Below are 21,426 nucleotides of genomic sequence, written 5' to 3' on the forward strand. Positions count from 1 at the left end.
TATGTGCCATGTGCTGCTGAACACAGCAATTAAACAAGGGCTGCTTTGCCTGTCACAGGGAGGGGATGAAGTCAGTTTGAGTGCTGCTTTGTTCTTCTAGGAGGCCGCCTATTAACATCTGTCCTCCTGAGAAAACTGCCTCAAATGACGAGAGAGATGTAAGGACAAATCCACACATGCACACGAGAAAGAAGGCTTTGTAAAAGAAAATGTCTTTATTGTCAACCTCCTTTGATTGCTCTGAAATCTTTCCTTATAGATCCCGCCACAGTCCCGGCGTGCTGCTCCTGTCACCCCCCCACCTCCAGAGAAGCGCAAGAACACACAGATTGCTGCTCCCATTAAAAGTAAGGACAAACTGCTCTCCAGGTCTCGGGCATGAAATGGACACTGGGCAGTGTAACAGCCATGAGACCTGAATGCTTCTGGTTTGTGCTTAGATGAGCATCCTTATCCATTTCCTGAAGTCCTATATGGTTTATATCCTTAAAAATATATCTGTAAAATATATATAGCCTAGATTCCTGTAGGTTTTAATGCTAATGGTCCTGAGCTGGTGACCAGTACTCCTTCAAGCCTGTTCTGATTTGGGAGGGTCTGAGCAGCTTGTGGATGGGTGCCAGGTACAGCATCCTCCTGCTCTTTCAGTGCCTATGGCCCCGGGAATCATAGTGCTCTCCATGGAGCAACTCTCTGCTTGCTCCTGTGGCTAGTCTGGCCAGTGCACAGCTGCAGTGGTTTAAGATCCTTTTTCTCCCACAGACACCATGGCCATCTCCCAATAAGGCAGAGGGAGTGTTCCCTTGCAGTGAAGAGTGTGATACTTCACCAGGGGGACTCACTGGCTTTTAATGCAGTCTCAGGTCTTGCTTTTGACTCCCAATCTGTTGAGCACTTTCTTTGTACAGTGGTGGGATTTCCATAAATTCAGTGGCTTGTGCCTGTAAGGAGCAGTAATAATACCAGGGACACGTTTGCTTATGTGCTGCCCACAGGCAGAGGAGCAGCTAGTGAGGAACACTTGAGAGCAGGACCATGGGGCCAGGGCAGGAGCTTCTCCGTCTTCAGCGTGGTTGGGCTGACAGGGCTGTGCTCATCCTGCTGACTTGCTGCCAGCTTGCCCAAGTGCTCTGCTGTGCTGTGACAGTGATGCCATTGGTGACACTCAGCCCATCTCAAGCCCACTCGTGTCCCCTTGTGTGGAGCAGGGCAGAGCTATTGATTTGCAGGTAATTGAGACCTGGGACCAGCACCAGCTTCCTTAATGGTACTTAATGGTATTGAGCCATTTTTGACTGGAGTAGTGGGAGTTCACAAAGGTCAATTTCATTCAACTCATTATTTTGATTTAATGAAGCATGGGGGGAGCTATGATTCATGAATTGATCCTCTGTGAGGAGGAGGAAAAAGAGGGATGCTGAACCTGTGTAGGAGGGAAGGGCCCAGTTTTTCTGCCTAGCTGGTGTTTACTTTTGGGGGACTGGTGGATAGACTAGTGGAGGGCTGCAAGCACTGATGGAGCAGGAGGGGTTGGAGTTGCCTGCAGAGGGGCAGCAAAGGCATTTCACATCTGTCCCAGTGCTCCTTCCTTTGTGGGTGGGAGGTGTGTAACTGCCTTCCCTGAGAAGTGGGCTCCCCTTGGGGTGCAGCTGCTTCTCTTCCAGCACTAACGCCAGCTGCTTCTGGGAAGCTCTAGGTAGCCCACTGTTTGCCCAAGTAATTGTTTTCATAGTCAGGGAAGGACTCAGATACATTTCTGCCCACTAGAAACTAACGGATAAGATTTATCAAAACGATATGTAAGACCAGGTTAAAGGGAAGAAAAATCTTAATATCTCTTTGCTCGTTATGGTTTTTTTGCCTTGGAAGGTGGAATTCCCACTGCTAGAGCTAGTCAAAACTAGAAGTCGGGGGAGAAATACAGTAGAGCAGATAGTGTGGAGGCTAGTGAAGTCAGGGGGTGCTAGCAGGGCTGCAGGGCTCATGATCAAGTGTTGGAGAGTGCTGAAAGGGAGGGACTAGAGAGGTTGTCAGTCAAGTGTTTCCTTCACTGTCGGTGCTAATTGTGGGGTGTGTGCAAGAGGGAGGTGCAGGCTGGTGTGTGAAGCCTTCTGTGTCTTGCAGTTCTGAGACACCGTCTTTCAAAAGTGAGGGCTTACATCCTTAATGCAGAAAAAGCCTAACCCAGGGGGAAAAGACTTTGCTGTCTCTTAGTTCTGTCCGTCCCTCCCTCCCTCCCCCTGTGTAAAACACTAAGCCCTTTGAAGGGTATTCATCTCAACAGAGTAGCTTTCCCCTTTCTAAAGAGGTGATTGTGTGGGAATGCTCCAGAGAGAACTGGTACAATTTTGCTTTGAGATAAGTGAGGCAGGAAGAGGAGTTAAACTGCTCTGGTCGCATGCACAATGAGCCTTTTAATGGACTGCGCTGTAGCAATTTGGTTTTTTTCTCTTTTCCTTTGATGCTGTTGCTAAGGCATGTTTAATTGTTCCCTTTCAGATGCTGTTGAAATTATTCCTGGGTCAGCTTCTAGTGCCTCCTCTATAAGCACGACATCCCTGGATACCTTGTACACTGCTTCTTCTGTGTCCGAGACCGCTCTCCCAACAGCCACCTCCAGTCCTGCCAACACTCCACCCCCTGTCCCGAGCCGGAGTGTCCATACCACGATCACACGCAATTTGGACAGCGGCTCTGTGACCCATTCCCGTTATGGGACTTCCCCAAAGGATTCCAGCAAATCTCCCCAGTCCAAGAGGGCTGCCCCAGCACCGCCAGCTGAAGGGGGGAGCCAGAGGTCCCACAACGTGGATGGGGAGAAGACTTCTCAGGTAAAGAAAACTGCTGTGGCCCCCCCTGCAAGCCTGGATGCCTTCAGCAACCTCTGCCTGGAGGATAAGAAGGCAGCTGGGGTGGAGTCGCTGCCAGCAGAACCCAGTGGCCTGGTGGCCTCCGTGCCCAAGACAATTGGTGCCGAACTGATCGAGCTGGTGCGCAGGAACACCCACCTCAGCTACGAGCTGTCCCGTGTGGCCATCGGCATCGTCATCGGCCACATCCAGACCTCCATCCCTGCAACCAGCAGCATCATGGAGCAGATCCTCATCTCCGTGGTGGAGAGTAAGGTAACATGTGTAGGGCTTGGAGTGGGGACTGCTGCAGACCGAGTATCAAGGTGTTGTGAGCTCAATGAGCTCCTGATGTTTGGGATGAGAAATGCAGTGAGATCCCAAAGGAAAGGTGGTAGATGGGGGTAAGTGTCCAGCCAGGGGAGCCAGAGGTCTAAGCCAGGTCCGAGTACTGTTGGCAGAGAAGTGGAAAACAGGTGAGTTTATTCCCCAGATGAGCTGCAGATGAATGACATAGTCTTGAGTTGGAGCAGTATCTTGAGCTTGTTCTAAATAAACCTTATGTCAAAATAATCCTATATTTCTCCTTCTGCATCAGTCATTGAAATGGTGAAGTGCACCTGGACAGCCCTCTGCTTTAGCTGGAGGGATAATAAATTTCAGCTCCCACTTGCTCAATGCAGCCCTGAGGAGTGTGCGTCATATAAAAATTTCTAAGATTGGAATTCCATTGCTAATGGCAAGATTATAATGAACTGTTCAGAGGCATTCGAATATGGAGAGCTAATGACATTCACGTTTTACATCAAATCATAATCTGGTTGACTGTTTGCACTGAATAGAGGGCCCTGTAAGCAATCATCAAGTCTCTGTTTGTGGCCATAACCCAATGGTTAATTGCTTCCTTCTCCAGTAACAATGCCCTGTCAATGTGTGAACTAGATTCAGCAAAAAAGTTTAGCTGTTTCAAGCAAATGTTCTGGCTCTGTCTTGCATGCTGAGAAGTTCAGTCTTCTGATATTTGTACCTTGTCCAAGATTTGAATATTATTTTTTTCATTAATACCTGTACTCAGGATACAATAAGCTTAATTCCACAGAAGTCATTTAGTGCCAGGTTTCTGCAGAGGGGATTTGAAAGCCTTGATTTCATGGCCATTGCTGCAGACCAGCCTGAAAAGGATGGGAAGAAACTGATGCTGATGCAGGGATGAGTATGGATCTACTGGTAACTGATATGGTATCTGTCATCTAGGACACCTGTGGGATTTTAAAATGACCAGTAATGTATGGAGACACAGCAGACGTTCTGTGCCATCCTGTTACACCTCTTCATACCTATCTTGAGCAGTACTGCTTTCAGAAGGAGAGCCTGGATGGGCTTGCTCAGTGCTCAGGTGTAAATGTTGTCGATCTGGTGTGCATTTTTTCTGTGTCCCACACAGATGATACAGCTCTGCTGATATGTGGGGGCCTGGTCCCAGGTGAGGTTGTTCACCTGGTGTAGAAGATCAGCTCTAACATTTGGGAGGGTGGTCATGTGTACTTGTGGGCTGGCTGCACTGCCGTAGCTTCACTAGTGTGGTTTAGTGGTACAAATTATTATCGTTGGCTTTGTGTTGTTCATTATACCAAATCATTCCACAATCTCAGGGGTTTCTGTGTAGAATTGTTGCTGAGTTGTCAGTTCTAGGTCAAGGACTTTTTTTCTTTAATTTGTAACTTCTGAAATCCCTCTACTCCCCAATCCATGCAAATACACGGGCAACTCTTCTCTTGCATATTTTTCAATGTTTTTTCTTCAACTCCCTAAAACAGAGCAAGATATCAGCTTTGATTTAAAGCTTTGGTCTGCTCATAGTAGATACCATACCTGCTTCAACCTTTTGTATCATGTTCTTTAATTAGTTATATCCTTTCTATTCCTATTCCAGTCTTTAATTTAGAGTCAGCTCACTGGTCTACTAAATCAATTCCAGAATCCATTACCTTGCTTCTATCCCCAGTGCCTTTTGAAGGTTGAATAGTGGTAGCACTTTGGTCTTATTTACCTTGCTGCTCCTCCAGCAGGGAGTTTGTACAGGGACTTTTTTTTTTTAGAGAATAAAAGATGCTGGGACATCATCCTGCTGCTCTTTTCAAGAGGTGACTTAAGGCTAAGTTGGGGGAACAGCAGAGACAAGGAGGATGCTGAGGATCTCACACCTTAGGAAGGATGCTTCTGAGGTACCATACTATTTGGGGAACCCTGATCTGCAGGAGCAAACCTGCCAGGTTGGCTTCCCTGTGTCCGCATTTGGCCTGGCCTTGGAAACGGCCCCTCTCCTTGTCCATGAGCTGGCTCCTGATAAATGTCACAGTGACTGGGTAAGATGTACAAGGTGACTGAAACCTCTTTTCAAAGGCAGCATTGCAGTGACTGTCTAAACTGGAGCTGGCTTTTATGGGACCTCATTGGAAATTTAGACATACCTAAAGATGATAGAGATGCTGCCTGGTTTTTGGGCTTCTAGAGAGTCACTTGGATTAGTAGGTTTTGGTGATACGTGATTGCCTTCAGGTCTGTTGGATTATCTCCCATCTGAGAGGAGGGGGTAGTACTGTAGATATCGTGTCTAAGGAGGTTGAGTTTTGCAGATTTACTAAACTTAGTGTGAGACAACCAGAAGTGCCCAATGCACAAGCTAGCTGCACCTTGAGAGGGAGAACTCAGAAACCACTTATCTGCTTTTTATTAAGATTGCATTGCTGTGTTGTAGTTGTGACTCAGACCCATCTCTGGTTGCCTTAAATTTAAGCTTGAAAACTGCTGACAAAGATGTGTAATGTAGGTCAGTCTTCTAGCTGAGCCCGAGCTGCTGAGTGGGGTCAGACTGTTCTTGGATGTGTTGGAGATGGAGGAACAAGTCAGAAAGTTGATGTGGGAGGTGATGTGTTTCTGGGGGGGGGTTTCCCTTGTAGTGCTGGGCTGTGACCTGCTCCCAGCTGCCCATCACCAGTGCCTGTTGTCTTCAACGAGCTCTGACAAACCTCATGGCTAATGTGGCTGAAACCCTCTCCTTGTCCTGAAGCCCTGTGGCTGCCTTCCCATTCATTCATTGATTCAGCTTTGCTTAAAGGAGACTTGCTTTTGACAAGACACAAAGGCTGCTCTGGGGCTCAACTTCCCATGGGAGCTCTGTCCCCACGCTCACCCGAGACAAGGGAAGATCAGCAGGGTGAGTGCTTTCAAGGCGAGTGCTTTGGCTGGGCTGTTAGGAGGACTCCTCCTCAGTGAGATAGTGTAACAAAGGCGAATCTGGAGGGTGGGAGGAATGCATTAATGCCTAGGCAAGTCTTTTTCCTCAGTCATTTCTGGAAGAGCCTTTATGAAGGTCTGTGGCAGAGTACTGCATGCAGCCATCCCGGCTCAGCTGTAATGGTCCCACTCCTCCAGAGAGCTGCTCAGGATGTCTGTGGAGCCCATGTGTGTTGAGCTGCAGGTGGCTGGGACCCCTGAACAGCAAAGGCTGCAGAGACCTTCCCGAGGCACAGCTAATGTGGGGGTTGAAAGCCAAGTGCTGCTCTCTCCCTGTGACACCCACAGGTCTGTACATGGCCGACAGTGCCTCCCTGCAGAGCTGACCTGCCCTGGATGGGGCTGTGTCAGCTGGGAGCTGACCTGCTGCTGCTGAAAGAGGGTGTGTGAAAGGCCTGCCCTGGGACACTTGGCTCAGCTGAAGTCAGGCATCTCTCTTGCACCACGTTTCGTCTCATTTAGCAGCTGCTGAGGAGCCTGGCGGTCTGTGTGTGTTGGGAGCAATGTTAGCTGTCTGGTTTCTATGGATGGTGTTGCAGTGGGAACAGTTTGCTGCCCAGAGGGTGGAGGAAGCCCCAGAGCAGTCCGCCTGAAATGTGTCTGAAAACTGGCTGTATGGTTTTGGGGCTCATCTGGAGGGAAGATGCGTGTACCCATGGCACTGGTGATCCACTGCACTTGCTGGTGGGGAGGGGGGAAGGGAGGTATGGGAATGGGAAAATAAGAAATGGGCAGGATAGCAGCTGGGTTTGCATGGCAGGCGTGGCCACCTCTGAGTAGTGTGGGTATGATAAAGTTCCCAAAATGGTTTGGGGCTGCTCAGGAAGAATGAAATCCCTGCAGCAGCTTGTTCTGCTGGGTTGGGGGCAGGGAACTATTTGAAGCAGCAAGATAGTGCAAAGTGGCATTGTTGGAAATACTGAAATCGCCTTCTGCTTATGGGCTCGCCAGCAGATTCCTGGAAATGATCATATGATGATGCTGCAGGTTGTAGTATCTGCCAAGATGTTTAATAAGCAGAGACCTGACCCTGGTGATGGGAAGGCTGAGAATGGTGCTGATGGTGCACTGAGACAGTGTGAGGTGTAGTTACATGGTCAGATGGAAGAGCTTGTTAATGGATTGATCTCATCCAAGTCCATTAGGAGCTTGGTGCTCAGTGGAGTCGTTAAGGGCTGCAGATGAAGGATTGGAGAAAGTAGATTAATGGTAAGAGGCTGAATAGAGTGATCATTAAAACGAGTACTCATTAAAATGATCATCCAAAAAGAGTCCCAGCAGTGGATTGAGGTAGGACTGGCCCTGCAGTGCTCCACTGAGGAGGATGTGAGTAGGCACATGAATGGAGAACCCTCTCCCAAGCAGCTGGGACAGGCAGGTGACACTGCAGTGCTGTAGGTCCTCCTAGGGAGAAGCAGAGAGATGACAAGATGAAGTAAGTCTCTTAATGTATTTGCTTCTGATAAATCACCATTCAGAGGGAAATTCTTGTGTTTGTACTCAGCTCCTGAAAGCTGTTGTGCTCTCTCACAGCTGGTTACCTGCTTTTCTGCTAGGCCACCCGCAGCTTCCCAAAATTTCAAGAGTGTACAGAGGCTTGTGTTAAACCTGCATGCTCCTTCCTTCATTACCTGCCTGACAAAAATTATGTAAGAAGCAGCAACAAGAAAACTTTTTTATTGTATAACTGAAGCATGGACTTGAAGTCCATTAAATTAATGAAATTAATTCATACCCCAAAGCAAATGACTAACAACTCTGTCTCTAATAAAGCAGGCAAGACATTACTGTTAAACATGGAGTGGTTTCCCCAGAGAGGGCTGGAGGGTGGGAGATGGGCAGGAAGGGCCATCCACGTGCAGGTGTGCAACTGCAAGTGTCCCACCTGGCACAAGATATGGGCTTGTGTCTCCAAATGAAATCCTTCTGCTCTGCTCCCAAAGTGAAGTCTGCCTAAAGGCTTGCTGCCCCTGCCTGCACAGCCAGCCTGTTGGAAGGAGCTGCACCAGGACAGATGTCCTGGCTGTTAAGCTGTAAAGGCCTTTTCTCACTGAGTGATCGTGCCTTGCTACTGCTTGTGATAAGACAGCCTCATCCAAAAATTTTTAGGAATTTGGTCTCAGTGAGTGGGTTTTCACTGTTGTTTGAATTTCTCAGCTTGATTCTCTTCCACCTTGCTGATCTCCTGCTGCTTGTTGTCACTGCTGCCAAACCCTTGTGTATATAATTTAAGCTATTTCACAAATTAGTCCTTACCTCCCTTAATGGTGCCTGGGCTCATCAACTGTGATCAGCTCAGTTCCATGTACTGAACCCCCCTTCTTGCCTTGCTTTCTGGAAACCAAGTGATTCATGTGATATACTTAGGTCCTAGAGGCTTATCCTAAATCCCAGAGCACAGCAGCTGTTGGGGCAGGTTGAACGCTCCCTCAACATTCCCGTCTTTCTTGATGGAGAGGAAAAGCAAAGGAAAGGCAACTGAAGAGTGAGACCTTCATGGCAAGGGTTGTGTATGAGGCAGAAGTGATGGGGATGCAGTTGACAGCAGTTTGAGAAAGGAATGTGTGCAGTAAGATTTACTGAGTGGCTACACACTTCAGAGCTGTGGTGAACAGTGGAGCTCTGCTGTTTGGAATGAAGCAAAACCAAAGCAGCCCATGATGAATTGGTTCCTGTTCTTGCTGCAGAAAATCCAGGCCTAGAGCAGCTAGCATGGAAAGGACCATACAAGTCCTTGCTCTGGAGCCAAGGATTAAAGGCAGATCTGTCCCTTTCAGGCTTGGGGGAGTGGGCAGCAGAGGGAACTTCTCCTGCCTCGAGGTAGCTGTGCAGTGTGGTTTGGTGTCCAGGACACGTCTGTTTTGCTGGGGGTGCTCAGCTGCTGCCTGGCAGTGGTCCTGGCCCATACCAGGCTGGTTTGGCCTTTCCCATTTTTGGGATGATTTCCAGAATCTACAGAGGGTAGAGGCTCCTGAAATAACATGTGTCACAAACTTACTGGTTTTGTACTGCCAGCTCTTGACTGAATGAGGTCAGCTGCCAGTCGTGAGACAAGATTGCAGGAAACAGGCACCCAAACAACAGCCAGCTGTCAGGGCCCCACTAACCAGTGGTTTTGCTGTCATGCAGAACCTGAGTGCGGGGCTGCCCTCGGGCCAGATCTGCCACGACGAGCAGCGTCTGGAGGTGATCTTTGCAGATCTGGCCAGGCACAAGGATGATGCTCAGCAGCGCAGCTGGGCACTCTACGAAGATGAGAATGTCATCTGCTGCTACCTGGAGGAGCTGCTTCGCATCCTGGTGAGTAAATTCCTCTCTTTACAGGCAGAGCAGAGAAGACAGCCCTGGTGAAGTTCCTTTTATTGACTTCCTTCACCCCGGTGTTGCCACTGGATCTGCTGTTTCAGGGGGCAGAGGTTTCTTGTGCGTCCTTCACTGTCATTGTGAAGCCCTACCCTTCTCTGTGGGCTCTGTAGGGCTCTTGAGCTGCCTTTACTCTCCATTCTACCTTACAAAGCTGTTCTGAAAAGCGTTACTGAACTGTTCTTCATGGGAACTGTGGTATTTACCTATCAAAAGAGGATATAAACCCCCACCTCCAAAAAAACCTAACCTCCCACAGAAAACCTGGAAGTCTCTGGTGAGGGTTGTTGCACTCCTAGGCCCATTTAAAACATCTTCCACTTAAAACATCCTCCCTTGCTGGTGGGTACTTGTGGAGTGAAGCTCATTAAATGCAAAGAACATTCTTTGGTTGCCTTGAAAGTGAGCTTTAAAGCTGTTTTTGTGAGAAAGTATAAAGCATCTGACACATCTGTGCATACAGGAAAGGAACGGGCCCATAGTGAGCAGCAGTGGGATTACTGTCCCAACGCTCTCACCAGTATGTACAAGTCCGTCTGTATGTGGGGATGATGTGGGAGCTGCCCTCAGTGCAGTGACACGGTCTGTGCTAGGGGTACTGGTGTGGGCTTTGCTCTGGCACTATTTTGTAGTCCTCTCCAGTTCTGACATAAACAGAACAGGTAAATTTTCTGTAATAAATGCCAAGGTCTTTGTCACTCCATGTACAGCCTGTGCTGCCTTGCTGTGGGCCTGCAGGGCAAGGCAGAGTGGGGTTTTGTGCAACCATTTCCTCATCACTTAGGGGTGGGAGGAGATGTACTTCTCAGGATGGGAGCAGTGCTGGAGCTGCCCTGTGTAACTGTGTGATGCTCTCAATCAGGTGCTGCTCAGGTCATGTTTTAGATGTTTTCAGCCCGAGACATGCTCTGTGGCGGAGGCGTTTCTCAAGAATCCACTTTGATGCAGAATATGAAAGGTGATGGTTCTTGACCTGTTTTTGTGCTCTGCCTTCAGTTTCTTTGTGAGATGTTGGGGCTACTGACATCTGAAAGCAAGTGGACTCCCTCAAGGTCCCTGCAGCAGGCACCTTCTGCTTTGATGTGTCACTGGGTTACCTGTCCATTCCTTCTTCCAGACAGATGCAGACCCAGAAGTTTGCAAGAAAATGTGCAAGAAGAATGAGTTTGAATCTGTCCTGTCCCTCGTGGCATATTATCAGATGGTAAGGTGGCAGAATGCACCAGACCTCTCTTTTTAAGATTTCCCTGAAGATGCAAAGGAGCAGGGTTGGTATGATGAATATATATATAAGATGTTTCCCTTGGATAGGGCTGTGGTCTCACTGGAATTGCAGCATATTCCTTTCGAGTGCTGGCTAATGTCAATGCTATGCATGAAAGTTGTGTGAAAGAGCAGAGGATGCTGTAGACTTTGAAGCAGTAGCTAGCACTGGGAAGGGTAAAGCTTGCTGCTTTTACTGGTCCGTTGAGGGACAGCATTGGTATCACTGGTATCTAGAGGAAGGATTTCAGAGGATGCCTTGGGAGATCTGACAGGCTGTGATTGCTCTTCTTTTAATTGATGCAATCCTGTTCATTAGTAAATAACTTTGCTTAGGAAAGTAGGTAGTGAGTAGAAGCCTTGGGAGTGAGGAAGGAAATCAGTATTCAGAGGAAGAGATTGAAGTTTTGTCTTAAATGCCTATGATGTGTTGCTTTGCCCCCTCCTTCCTGGAATGTTCTGTTGCAGGACTCTGTGGGAGTAAAAAACTTGTCTCCATCTTGTCCCTATGTCCCCAGCTACAGCACATCAAGTCTTGTGGCATTTTGCTTTCATCTGGCACTTCTGTGTCTGAACCCAGACCTCAGCATCAGGGGTCTGTAGCATAGCTGAGAGCAGCAGGGAGGCAGGCTGGGCATAACAGAGCCTGCTGACTTTCCCTGCCTGCTCTTCTCTGACCACAATTCCAAGGAAGCCTGACCAGGTAGGGAGCAGTTGGGTGTCCTGTCCTGGCTACTGTCATGCCCAGTGCCAAGGCTTGGCTCACTTGTGTTCTCTGAAGCCTGGAGTTGTTGACTGAGGGTAGAGTATGAAGGTTACCTCAGCATCAGAGCTCCTGCACGGGAGCTGCAGGCTGAGCATCATCTTTGCTGAAATCCTTGCATGTCCCAAAACTTCCTAAAGAGAGCTTGCCAATGTTACATTGTCAGGAAACCTTAATCAGAGCAGCATTCACAAAACCTTAGTGTGCTCAGAGAATCCTGGCTACCCAGCAAATTCAGTCTCTCCGCTGGGGACAGGTATGGGTTGTTGGTGTGTTACCAGATTTAGTGGATGAAATGGGGCATCTCACATCTGTGCTCTGGCTGCCACATTGCGTCTGACCACATGTGCCAACAACCCGTAGCCAGCCCAATTGTGAACATTATTGTAAAGTGATTCCTGTGCTTGTTAAAAGCTCCTAGGTTCACTGTCACCCTGGGAAGGTCTGTGGCTTCCCAACAACAGGAACTTCTAGAAGCTGTGTCTCTGCTTCAGAGTGAGCCCTCCTCTGGGACATGGTTTGATCTAACAAATTGTTTTTGCAGGAACACAGGGTGCCACTGCGCCTGCTGCTGTTGAAGTGCTTTGGAGCCATGTGCAACCTGGATGCTGCTGTCATCTCAACGCTCGTGAATTCCGTGCTGCCGATGGAGCTGGCCCGGGACATGCAGACTCACACCCAGGGTGAGCCAGAGCTGCTGTTCCCAGGGCCCTGGGAAAGTGTCTTCCCATTACATGATTTGCAGCAGCAGCAGTGGCCCCGCACTGCCTGGCTACTCCACATGCCCAGTGCTCGGGAGGCAATGGTGTCTGGCTTTAAAGTTATTCAGGTTATTACAGCTGTGACTGAGGAATGCACAGGAAGGGATGTTTCAGTCCAACGGTGTGAGGCCCTCCAGCTATTGAACATGCCATTAAATGATCTGTGTCACTTCTTGTAGATGTCTTAAAACACGTTTTGAGTTGTACCAGTTTTGTTTTATAATGCTGACAAGAGATACCTGCTGATCTCAAGGAAGATCTCTGCAGTTTCTTATAGAGTTTTTTTCAGCTTTCTATACCAAATTTTTGTGGTGTTTCATCCTGGTGAGTGAGATGTGTGCTGGTTAAAGGCCTTCTCTCCACCACTGTGCCAAGAGAGATGGTAGTGCTGTTTTTAACATTGCAGTCCTGGTCCTCTGCAGGATAGTGCCGCAGCCCAGGTTTTCCCAGCTCTTTGCTTTCCGTACCCAGGCTTTGCCCTTATGTTCCTTCTACTTCACACACCTCTATTTGTTAGGATGACCTGTCCCTGCTACTAATAGGAATGTCCTTCATGCCCTCAGAGCTCCTGCTTAGCCCAGTGTCCTTTATCTCTGAGCAGCCAGAAGGAGATGCTGGGGAAAAGCCTAAGAGTAAATTAAGCATGTAGTAATACTCCCCTGGCATTACCTTCCAGCTCCCCACACGTGCCTGGTCCTGCACAGTCACAGCTTTGCTCCCCATTTTGAAGCCAGGCTGTAGGCCACCACTGCTGGCAGTGGCATCTTTCTCTTAAAAGGACATTGAAAATCCATTGTCTTGTGCTAACTGTGACCCACAATTAGAGTAGCTGTTGAGTGACCACGTGGATCAAATCAGAAGAGCCTGGTGTTTGCAGCCTTGCTGCCCTGGTTGCAGTCTGTTGGTTTGTTGTGGGTGTCATGAAGCTGCAGAGGGGTATAATTTGGTGATGAGACTCTGTAGGGGTTGGCAGGTCTGCAGAGAACAGGACTGTCCCGTCCATTTCATGTGAGCCGAGTAAATGTCCTAGATGACCACTCTGAACCTGCATAGTAGACATTCCTGTCCCCAGCATCCCAGCAGAGACTGTGCCAACCTGACTGTGGTGGGCAGCATTAACAGGGCTCATCTTGTGTCTGGAAAGAGCTGTAGGAGATGAAAATCAAGCCTGTTGCAGAGGGCTTTGTTTCCTCTTAGATGCTTTGAGGTGCAGGCATTTCAAAGGTGAGGATGGTGGCATTTCAGGGCAGGGCGAAGGGCTGGTGGTGTGGCACTGCAGGTATTAGTCCTGTGCTGGCTACGCTTTCTCTTTTGTTACTGCTGCTTATAAATCCTGTGCTGTGAACTTATCACACTCTGGTTATGCATGAGAAGCATCTTCTCCAGGCTGAGGTCTTACTGCCCAAGAAACAAATGCTACTTGGTTATGGGACTGTGACTGTTCTCCTGCAGCAACATTTTTTCTGATTTTGTGCTGCCGAAAATAAACTTTATTGTGCTTCCATCATCCATTCACAAAGACTGTCTCCAAGTGAGCATCCTGTGCACCTTCCCAAACAGAGTTCTGTCTACTGGCCTGTTCCTGAGCTGCCTTTGTGCAGGCAGGGTGGGCTGGTCACACTTGCTGTTCCTTGCCTGGTTGCAGTGATGCTGTGTTTTGCCCGGGGCTGTGTCATGTCAGACAGCACAGCTGATTCAGCCTCTTGGTGGTTGTGGAGCTTTGTGCTCTGACCTGTGTGACTTCTGCACACCTCTGCTGATGTCCAGGTAGTACTGAGGCTGGAGCAGGCTTGTCTCTCAGCAAGTCTTAGCTCTGCTTTGGGGTCCTAAAAGCATGGCAGTGGAAGTGGGTGAGAAGTGGCTCTACGGCGTCCTCTGAGCTGCCAACCTGCAGCTCTGCAGCATCTCCCTTTCCCTAGCATCATGTGAAGGTGAGGGTTTTTTCCCTCCTTGCTGTAAGGTGGTCCAGTTGGAGGGTGAGAAGCTGCTCTTCCTTTGCTGACAGACCACTGTGTGGATACAGGAGCCTCACAAACTGGTGTCCTCATCCCGCGCTGCTTTCCTTGTGCTCAGCTTTGTGGTAGGCACTTGTGCAGTGGCATCTGTGCAGCATCCAGTCCTCTCAGCCTTCACAGTGGAGCTGCAGGGGGGTAACCATCCTTGGCCCAAATGTGTCTGTCCTTCAAAGGTGTTTCAGGGCATTAGTAGTTCCCTCCTGCCGTTCTGGTGCTTTACTGCTTCATGTGCTGCCAGCAAATGGCAAGCTTGTGTGAAAACATGACCTTGAATCCTAGAACGACTTGAGCTTATTTTGCTACTAAAAACTGGGGAATAGCTGATCCATGACATGCTGTGGAATAGCTAATCCCTTCTGTGGGTGACTGGAGCCAGAGCAATCAGTGCCAACACTGCACAACTGGGGAGCGTGGAACTGGCTGCAGCAGCTCTGTGGGGTCCCTCCTGGTTTATTATTGAAGAGCAGCTGAGGCAGAAGCTCTGTTTGTGGATGCTGGGTGCCTTTGGTGAGAAGGACTTTACCCTTGGACTGATGCAGGCGTGTTGGCTGCTGGCCAGTTCTTCTGCAGATGTTTGGGTCTTACTGCTTCTGGACAGCTCCTTCCCTCTGCTACGGCTTGCCTGCACATCTATCCATGTTAGAATACCTTATAATAAGCCACAGCAAGACAGAGTTAGCCAGAGTAATTCCAAAGAAAACAGACAGGGATAATCCAGTCTATAATCATGACTTTCTCCCTTGTTGCAGCACAGTGTACATGCAAGCCAGCTGTCAGGCTCTTCTCCCTTCAGTCCTAGACAATTGTGCCTGCTCCCAGTGCCCACATTTCACACTGCCGTGTCTAGAAGGTGGAAGCAAGGCCTTCAAAGGCCTCAGAGAAATGCTTTTCATACATGATAGCAGTTTCGCACCACTATCTCAGTAGGCTTCAGCAACACAGGCTGGTGAGCAAACAGCTGCATCTCTCCTGCCTGTCATGGCTGCTTCAGTGATGCTTATCAGTCTGTCATCAGCAGTCCCTCTGCTTCAAGAGAGCTGCATTGATACTATTTAATTTCTTACAGCCACTGGTGCTGCTCTGTAAGGTAAAGCAAAAAAAGCTGTGTTTTGACTGACAGTTACTCTGTTCTTCAGCATGGTGAGTCTTGGAGTCTTGCCCTGCTGCATCTGGGACACTCCCAAAAACTTGTAGAGCCTGTGCAGAGTGAGTGTCCTGGGTTAATCTGGATTTGCCCCAAGTTCGGGTTTCTGGCTGGTTTCAGCATCCTTTGATTTGTTGTCTTTAGGGAAATACAACAAGGTTTGCCTCCTAATCACATAGACTGCTGTCAACCAGGATGAAGGGACATCAGTTAATGGCAGAAGGACCAAGGAGGTGTAAAACTACTCTCTTCCCTCCCATCTCTAGTCTGTTCTTCCATATTTGCTACAACCATGTTAATCACTGGCTTCTGGCTCTCACTTTATTTTATTGCTCCTGATGTGATGAGAGAAAATGTTTTGTTGATGAAGGCCTTTCTAGGAACATGAGAACAGCAGCTCCCTGTGTCTACCTCCTGCAGTATCCTGCCTCCAAGACCCAACTCCCATTGGGAGCCATGGAGGAAAGAATGAAGAAACCATGTGGTGAACAGTTTGTCAGATCCCCTTTTTTGCTGCCGTGTGCTTTGGCATCACTGTCACCTTATAGCTGAGAACTTCTTATATAAGTATGAATTATATTTAAGTCATTAAATATCCTCCCTCTCTGTTTACAGAGAGTAAACAGCAGTTTTCAGCCTTCCTTTGCTGTCACATGGTCTACAAACTCTTGTTAATGCTGTAGTATCTGGTTAAGCTGCAAATTATCTATTTTTACTCAAAGTACTTGCTGATTGAAAACCAAGGCCTCGTGTGGAGCTCTGACAGAATCCGTGTGTGCTTTGAGTAGAGAGGCTTTGCTGACAGAGCTGACTTTCCAGGGGGCAAGGGGCTGGAATGATTTAGTAGCATTTTGTTCCCCCTGTTGACAGTAAACCCGAGAGCTGTCAAATGTCCCAAGTCCTTTGGCCAAGTCCAGGAGTAGGTGGTGACAGTGAAGGCATCAGCCCTTGCAGTCAGAGCCAAACTGCAGGGTGCAGGTGCTTAGAGAGGGGCTGATTTGTGCACAAAGAAGTGAAATACCTTAAAGGGTTTGGAGGGGGCCATGGAACTGGTGTGTATTGTGCAGGGCAGCAGTATGGCCAGGAAAAGCATCATAGATTGAAGGGGCCTTTTTCTCCTGTAATGAAAAGTAGTTTTGGTCAGTTTTTCATAAATACACCTTCAGTTTCCTTGTGCCCCAGGGCTCTTTCTGGAAGATGTAGCCAAACTTTATTTAGCCAGTATGTGTGGTAACCTATATATAATAATACTCATTTTCCTATTGTCTTCAGACTTGCTGAACTGGACAGAGGCTACATTTGATGAGGGCACAGATCCTATTCCATGACTTTTTTTTGTTCTGCAAATATCTATTGAGAGATATCCATTAATTAAAATTCAGGAAAGACACTGGCAGGGGTCCTTTGGAGCATTCTCATAAAACTGCTGCCAGCAAAAATTGTGTTGGACTAGCAGGCTCTGGGATGTATCAGTGCTGGAGACGTGGCCTGGGAGGTGGGCAGATGCACAGCCTGAGCAGTGATCTGGTCTCCCCAGGGACCTTTTATACCTTCAGGCAGAGCTGAGGTAGCAAAAGTAGAGCAGTGCAGAGATGGTAACAAGCAGCATGGCTGTCTGGGGGTGGTGTTGGTTGGAACAGGCAGTATTTTGAGCTGGCCAGATGGATGCTTTTTCTGGGTTCAGTAATTACATAACTATGGGATGTGTCCTGGGACTGTGCAGGGGAGGTTTTTAATTATTCAGATCAAGTTTGCCCAGATCCTCTGAAGTAGAGGGGTAAAACATAGAGGACTCTTGTTATGATTATTTTTAAATTGCTTTGGAAACACACGGCACAGAAGGCGTGTGGTGTGCTAAAATGGGGAAAAACACCCTTACAGCTCAGTCAATACAGGAATGAGGAGCAGGCTAATCAGTGTTAAATGCCTGCATTAAATGTGTGACTTGACAGCTGCAGCCGGGGGAAGGTTTCACATCCTCAGAAGAACTAATGACAGGACCTTTGTCTTGCAGATCATCAAAAGATGTGTTACTCTGCACTGGTGCTGGCCATGATGTTCTCCATGGGGGAGCCCCTGCCATATCACCACTATGGTAAGAGTGGGTTGTGCTCATGGCAGAGCTGCTGGTGGGATGTCTGGGGCATGCTGGCAGACACAGGGAAGGGACCTTTCCTGATGGTCAAGGTGGGGGACAGCTCAGTGGAAGGCCCAGCAAGAGTAGGGTCTGTTGTTTATCAATAGAGCCTGGCAGCTGAAGCACTGGGCTGAGATGCCAGAGTTCCAAGGAGCAGCACAAATCTGGGTTAGAGCAGTGGAGGACTGAATGCCACGCTGCAGGCAACATGGATTTGCCCATCCCTGTGACTAAGTGGCATTTTGTTTTACCTCTGGCCTGTGTGAAAGCACACACCTCTTACTTGCTTTGGAGACTGTCTGCTGATGAGGCTGAGATCCCAGATCCCTGCACAAACGCCCACTAAGGCTGTCAGCTGCATCATGTGGCCTCTTTCTGGTCTCCCTTCTAGCAGGATAGTGCAGCCCTGTGTAGTTCAGGCTCTTAGGGAAAATGGAGATGATTAAGGGTATCACGGTCAATAATGAAGTGCAAATATTCTCCCTGTTTTATCCTCTGTCCTTTCATTTCAGCCAGAAAGCCCTGCCTGCTTCTTCCCAAGGCTGTGTTGTATTTGGGAAGTTCTGGGCTTAATTTTCCTGGAAATGCAGTAGAGATTTTTATAAGTATCTTGTCAGCAGCATTACCTTAACACTGGGTAAACCTGTACAAGATTTAAACTGGTGCAGTAGAGACTGGAATGAGCCTCTACACCTCCTGTTTTTCTCTCCTTGTGTAACCCTGGCAGTTATTTCCTGCAGGTGGACTTATTTGCCTGAGCTCCTGAGCTTTCCTAATAGCTAAATTGAAAACTTGGTTATTACTAATGATCTAGATTATTAGGGCTTTTTTTTTAAAGAGATTAACTAAACCAGTGGTCAAGAATACCAATCTCTTCCTGACTTGAAGCCCTCACTGGTGGCAGTGGCTCTGCAAAAAGCTACAGCAGGATTTGGTGTTTTGTTTACTCAAAAAAAATTGCCAGTTGGGGGACCAAATTTCAGCATTCCCCTGCACTGTGTCTCACACAAAGAAGCTTCAGTGGTCTGTCTAGTCCACTTGAAGAGCCCTTCATTCCCTGGAGACTGACACTAGCACTCAACTAATGGTTTTTAAGCATAAAAGCACAGAGAAGTGGCTTGGATGGTCCCTTGTTGGCTTGGTTTGTTTTCACTGTGCTGTAAATGCCCCTTTCTCCTTGTGCAGAACATCTCAACTCTCAGTTTGTGCAGTTCCTGCTGGATGTGATTGAGGACGGGCTGCCCTCGGACACCACTGACCAGCTGCCTGACTTATTTGTCAACGTCCTTCTGGCCTTCAATCTCCACATTCCAGGTTAAACTGGTGCTGCTCTGCCTTGGCAGGATTTCAGTGGTCTGGAGTGAGGGTGTGAAAAATGGGGAGGGAGAATCTTGCTGGGTCTTGATGGTGCTATAACCACCAACCAGCTCCCTTAGTCTCTGGCACTACGCTGTGTTTAAATATGGTGCAAAACCCTAGAGGAAAAAATGGTCTGAGAGCCCCTGCCCAGCAGCTCTGGCAACCCAGTGGATTTGTCACTGGACTTCCAGAGTGCCTGATCAAAGCAGTTGTTGGGCTGTACTTGCAGAGCATGAGTGGGGTTAGTTTATAGGCACAGGTGATTTGGGAGAGAAGATGCTTCAGTGGGCATTTCTTGATGCCAGTTCAGAAGAAAAGTCCTCTGCCTTCTGCAGGTCTTGGCAAAGCTTCTGCTTCCCTGTCCACACTGCCTGAAGTTCACCCAGTGCCAAGTTGTTGGGGTCAGGCCCTTCAGCATTGGCCTGAGCTGTGCTCTCCCCTGTTTGCATTGTTCTCTGTCCTCCCTGCCCTGCTGAGCTCCATGAGGACAGACAGCACATCAGGGCCCTAGGGAAGGGCATCTTCCCTCCCTCTGCCTGCACATTTTGAAGCCTGTTGGAAGATTGGAGCATAGTTCCAGGTCCTGCTAAGAGAAGCCACTCCTTAACCCAGTCTCCTGTTGCTCCAGTTGTCTTCAGTTAATTAGTTTCCCTTCATCTGCTTCATGACTTCATCCTTGACTTTTTGGAGAGAGGGGAGGATAAAGCAGCAACGATATGTCCAGTTATTTACCTGTTATTTTGGGTTGCGCTTCATTGAAATTTATGCAAAAGTTTCTAATTCCATGTGAAAGTTGATTGCACAGAGACTGATTAAGTATATCTCAGCTGCTTTCATTCACTACCCCTTCCTGCACTTGCCCATATCCTTGCTGGCTGCAGTAATTAGGCAGTAGTGCATGACAGGCAGTGTGTTTCTGGGGATTTTTGCCCACCTGGGGCATAGCCAAGAGCAGTGACTTGTTCTCTGATGCTAAGAACATGGTAAATGATGTTCATGTTGCTTATTAGTGGATTGAATTTTTTATTCCTCTGTCTGAAAGATTCATCTGTCATGCAGTTTGGTGATGCAGCATTAGTTCAAAAACTCTCCTAAATGCATATTATATTGATAGCATTCAGGATTCCGAGACATTTTTCAGCCTGTGAAATACTACAGGCCACAGAGGTAGCCACACTGTGCTGTGCATGTGATTGAGTGTGCACGCTCACGCACACACATAAGCTCTGCTAGGGTAAGTGTATTTTACAGCAAATCACCCCCAGAGCAGGCAAGGGGCCAGTTCCTAGAAGAAGTCTTCAGCCTGTACCCTTGCAGAGCACAGTGTTTAGTGCTGAGAAAAACTTTTCTCTTCTGGGATGCTCCTGGGACTCCTCTTAAGAGAGCTTGCAAGACTCTAAGTTCCAGAAGGGCACTGCTGATAGGAAGTTAGAAGGTACCAAAGAACGGAGCCCTTGGCTGCAGAGGGCTGTGAGCAGAGGTAATGTTTGACAACATAAAGCCTTTGCAAGCTATTTCCCAGCGTTTGGCTGGCAAGGTGGGAACCCACACATGAATCAGGTATATGGAGAAAGCACCAAATCCCCAGTGTTTCATGTGCTGTTTCCAGATTTATTTCACCTTCCTTCCCCCTGCCCACTCACTCTGTGGGCCTGAAGCTTTTCGTAGCCCTGATAGACTGTGGTTCCCCAAAGCTTCCCAGAGCACTGATGTGAAATAGGAGCCACCCATTATGTGTTTTTATCACCATGGTCTTCAGGAGACAAAGGGAGATGCTGAACAGATTTCTTCCTTAGTTCCAGAACACAGTGTGATCATGACTACAATAAGCAAGCACTCCAATGTCAAGACTTTCACAGAGAAGCTGCTGCTGCTGCTGAACAGAGGAGGTGAGTGTGTGTGGCACTGTTACGTGCCTGGCAGGGGGTGCACAGAGATGCTTGGGGAGACAAGCCCCATGCTCATTAGGGGGTAGGATCTCGGGGATGCAGGTAGCTGAGGAGCGGTCAGCTCAGGCAAGACGTGCTGCTTCCTGGTGAGTTTGTGAGAGTGACAGTCTGCATTGCTGAGGATGGAGCTGCACAAGGAATGAGGTGATGGCTGATGGCATCTAGGGAGAGAGGAGTGGCTGCCCTTTCCATATACTTCTGGGTCAGATCAGCTCTGTCTCAGAGCAAGGACCAGCTGCCGTGGCAAGCTCTTGTCTGGGAGGAAAGCTGGTCCTGGGCCACTTCTGTCCTTGGACAGGCAGAGGACTCGATGTGTGCTGGCACACAAACCTCTGCCCAGAGGGGGACAGATGCAGAGGGAGCTTTTGTCTTCTGAAATGCTGCTGAGAGTGGAACTTTCCATTTCTGAATTGCCAGCAGAGGGTTAGCCTTGTGTCTGCTCCAGGCATGGAGTGAAATCCAGTGCACTCGTGGAGCTGTTGCAGAGCAGATTTCTGGAAAGCTGGAAATCTCCACAGGAAGAGAG

General features: G+C 48.4%; 1 protein-coding gene across 2 annotated transcripts in view; it reads left to right on the forward strand.

The window, feature by feature from the left end:
* NCKIPSD (NCK interacting protein with SH3 domain) overlaps window positions 1–21,426 on the forward strand; it is a 36,330-nt gene that overhangs the window by 11,573 nt on the left and 3,331 nt on the right. For both annotated transcript variants that reach the window (XM_008632227.2, XM_017732506.1), the window contains exons 4-11: window positions 260–347; window positions 2,500–3,125; window positions 9,276–9,446; window positions 10,627–10,713; window positions 12,080–12,218; window positions 17,470–17,550; window positions 18,778–18,906; window positions 20,748–20,840. In XM_008632227.2, coding sequence (XP_008630449.1) covers window positions 260–347; window positions 2,500–3,125; window positions 9,276–9,446; window positions 10,627–10,713; window positions 12,080–12,218; window positions 17,470–17,550; window positions 18,778–18,906; window positions 20,748–20,840 — 1,414 coding nt within the window. The remainder of the gene's footprint in view (window positions 1–259; window positions 348–2,499; window positions 3,126–9,275; window positions 9,447–10,626; window positions 10,714–12,079; window positions 12,219–17,469; window positions 17,551–18,777; window positions 18,907–20,747; window positions 20,841–21,426) is intronic.

This window comes from Corvus brachyrhynchos, unplaced genomic scaffold, assembly GCF_000691975.1.
Source record: "Corvus brachyrhynchos isolate BGI_N302 unplaced genomic scaffold, ASM69197v1 scaffold4, whole genome shotgun sequence".
NCBI lineage: Eukaryota > Metazoa > Chordata > Aves > Passeriformes > Corvidae > Corvus > Corvus brachyrhynchos.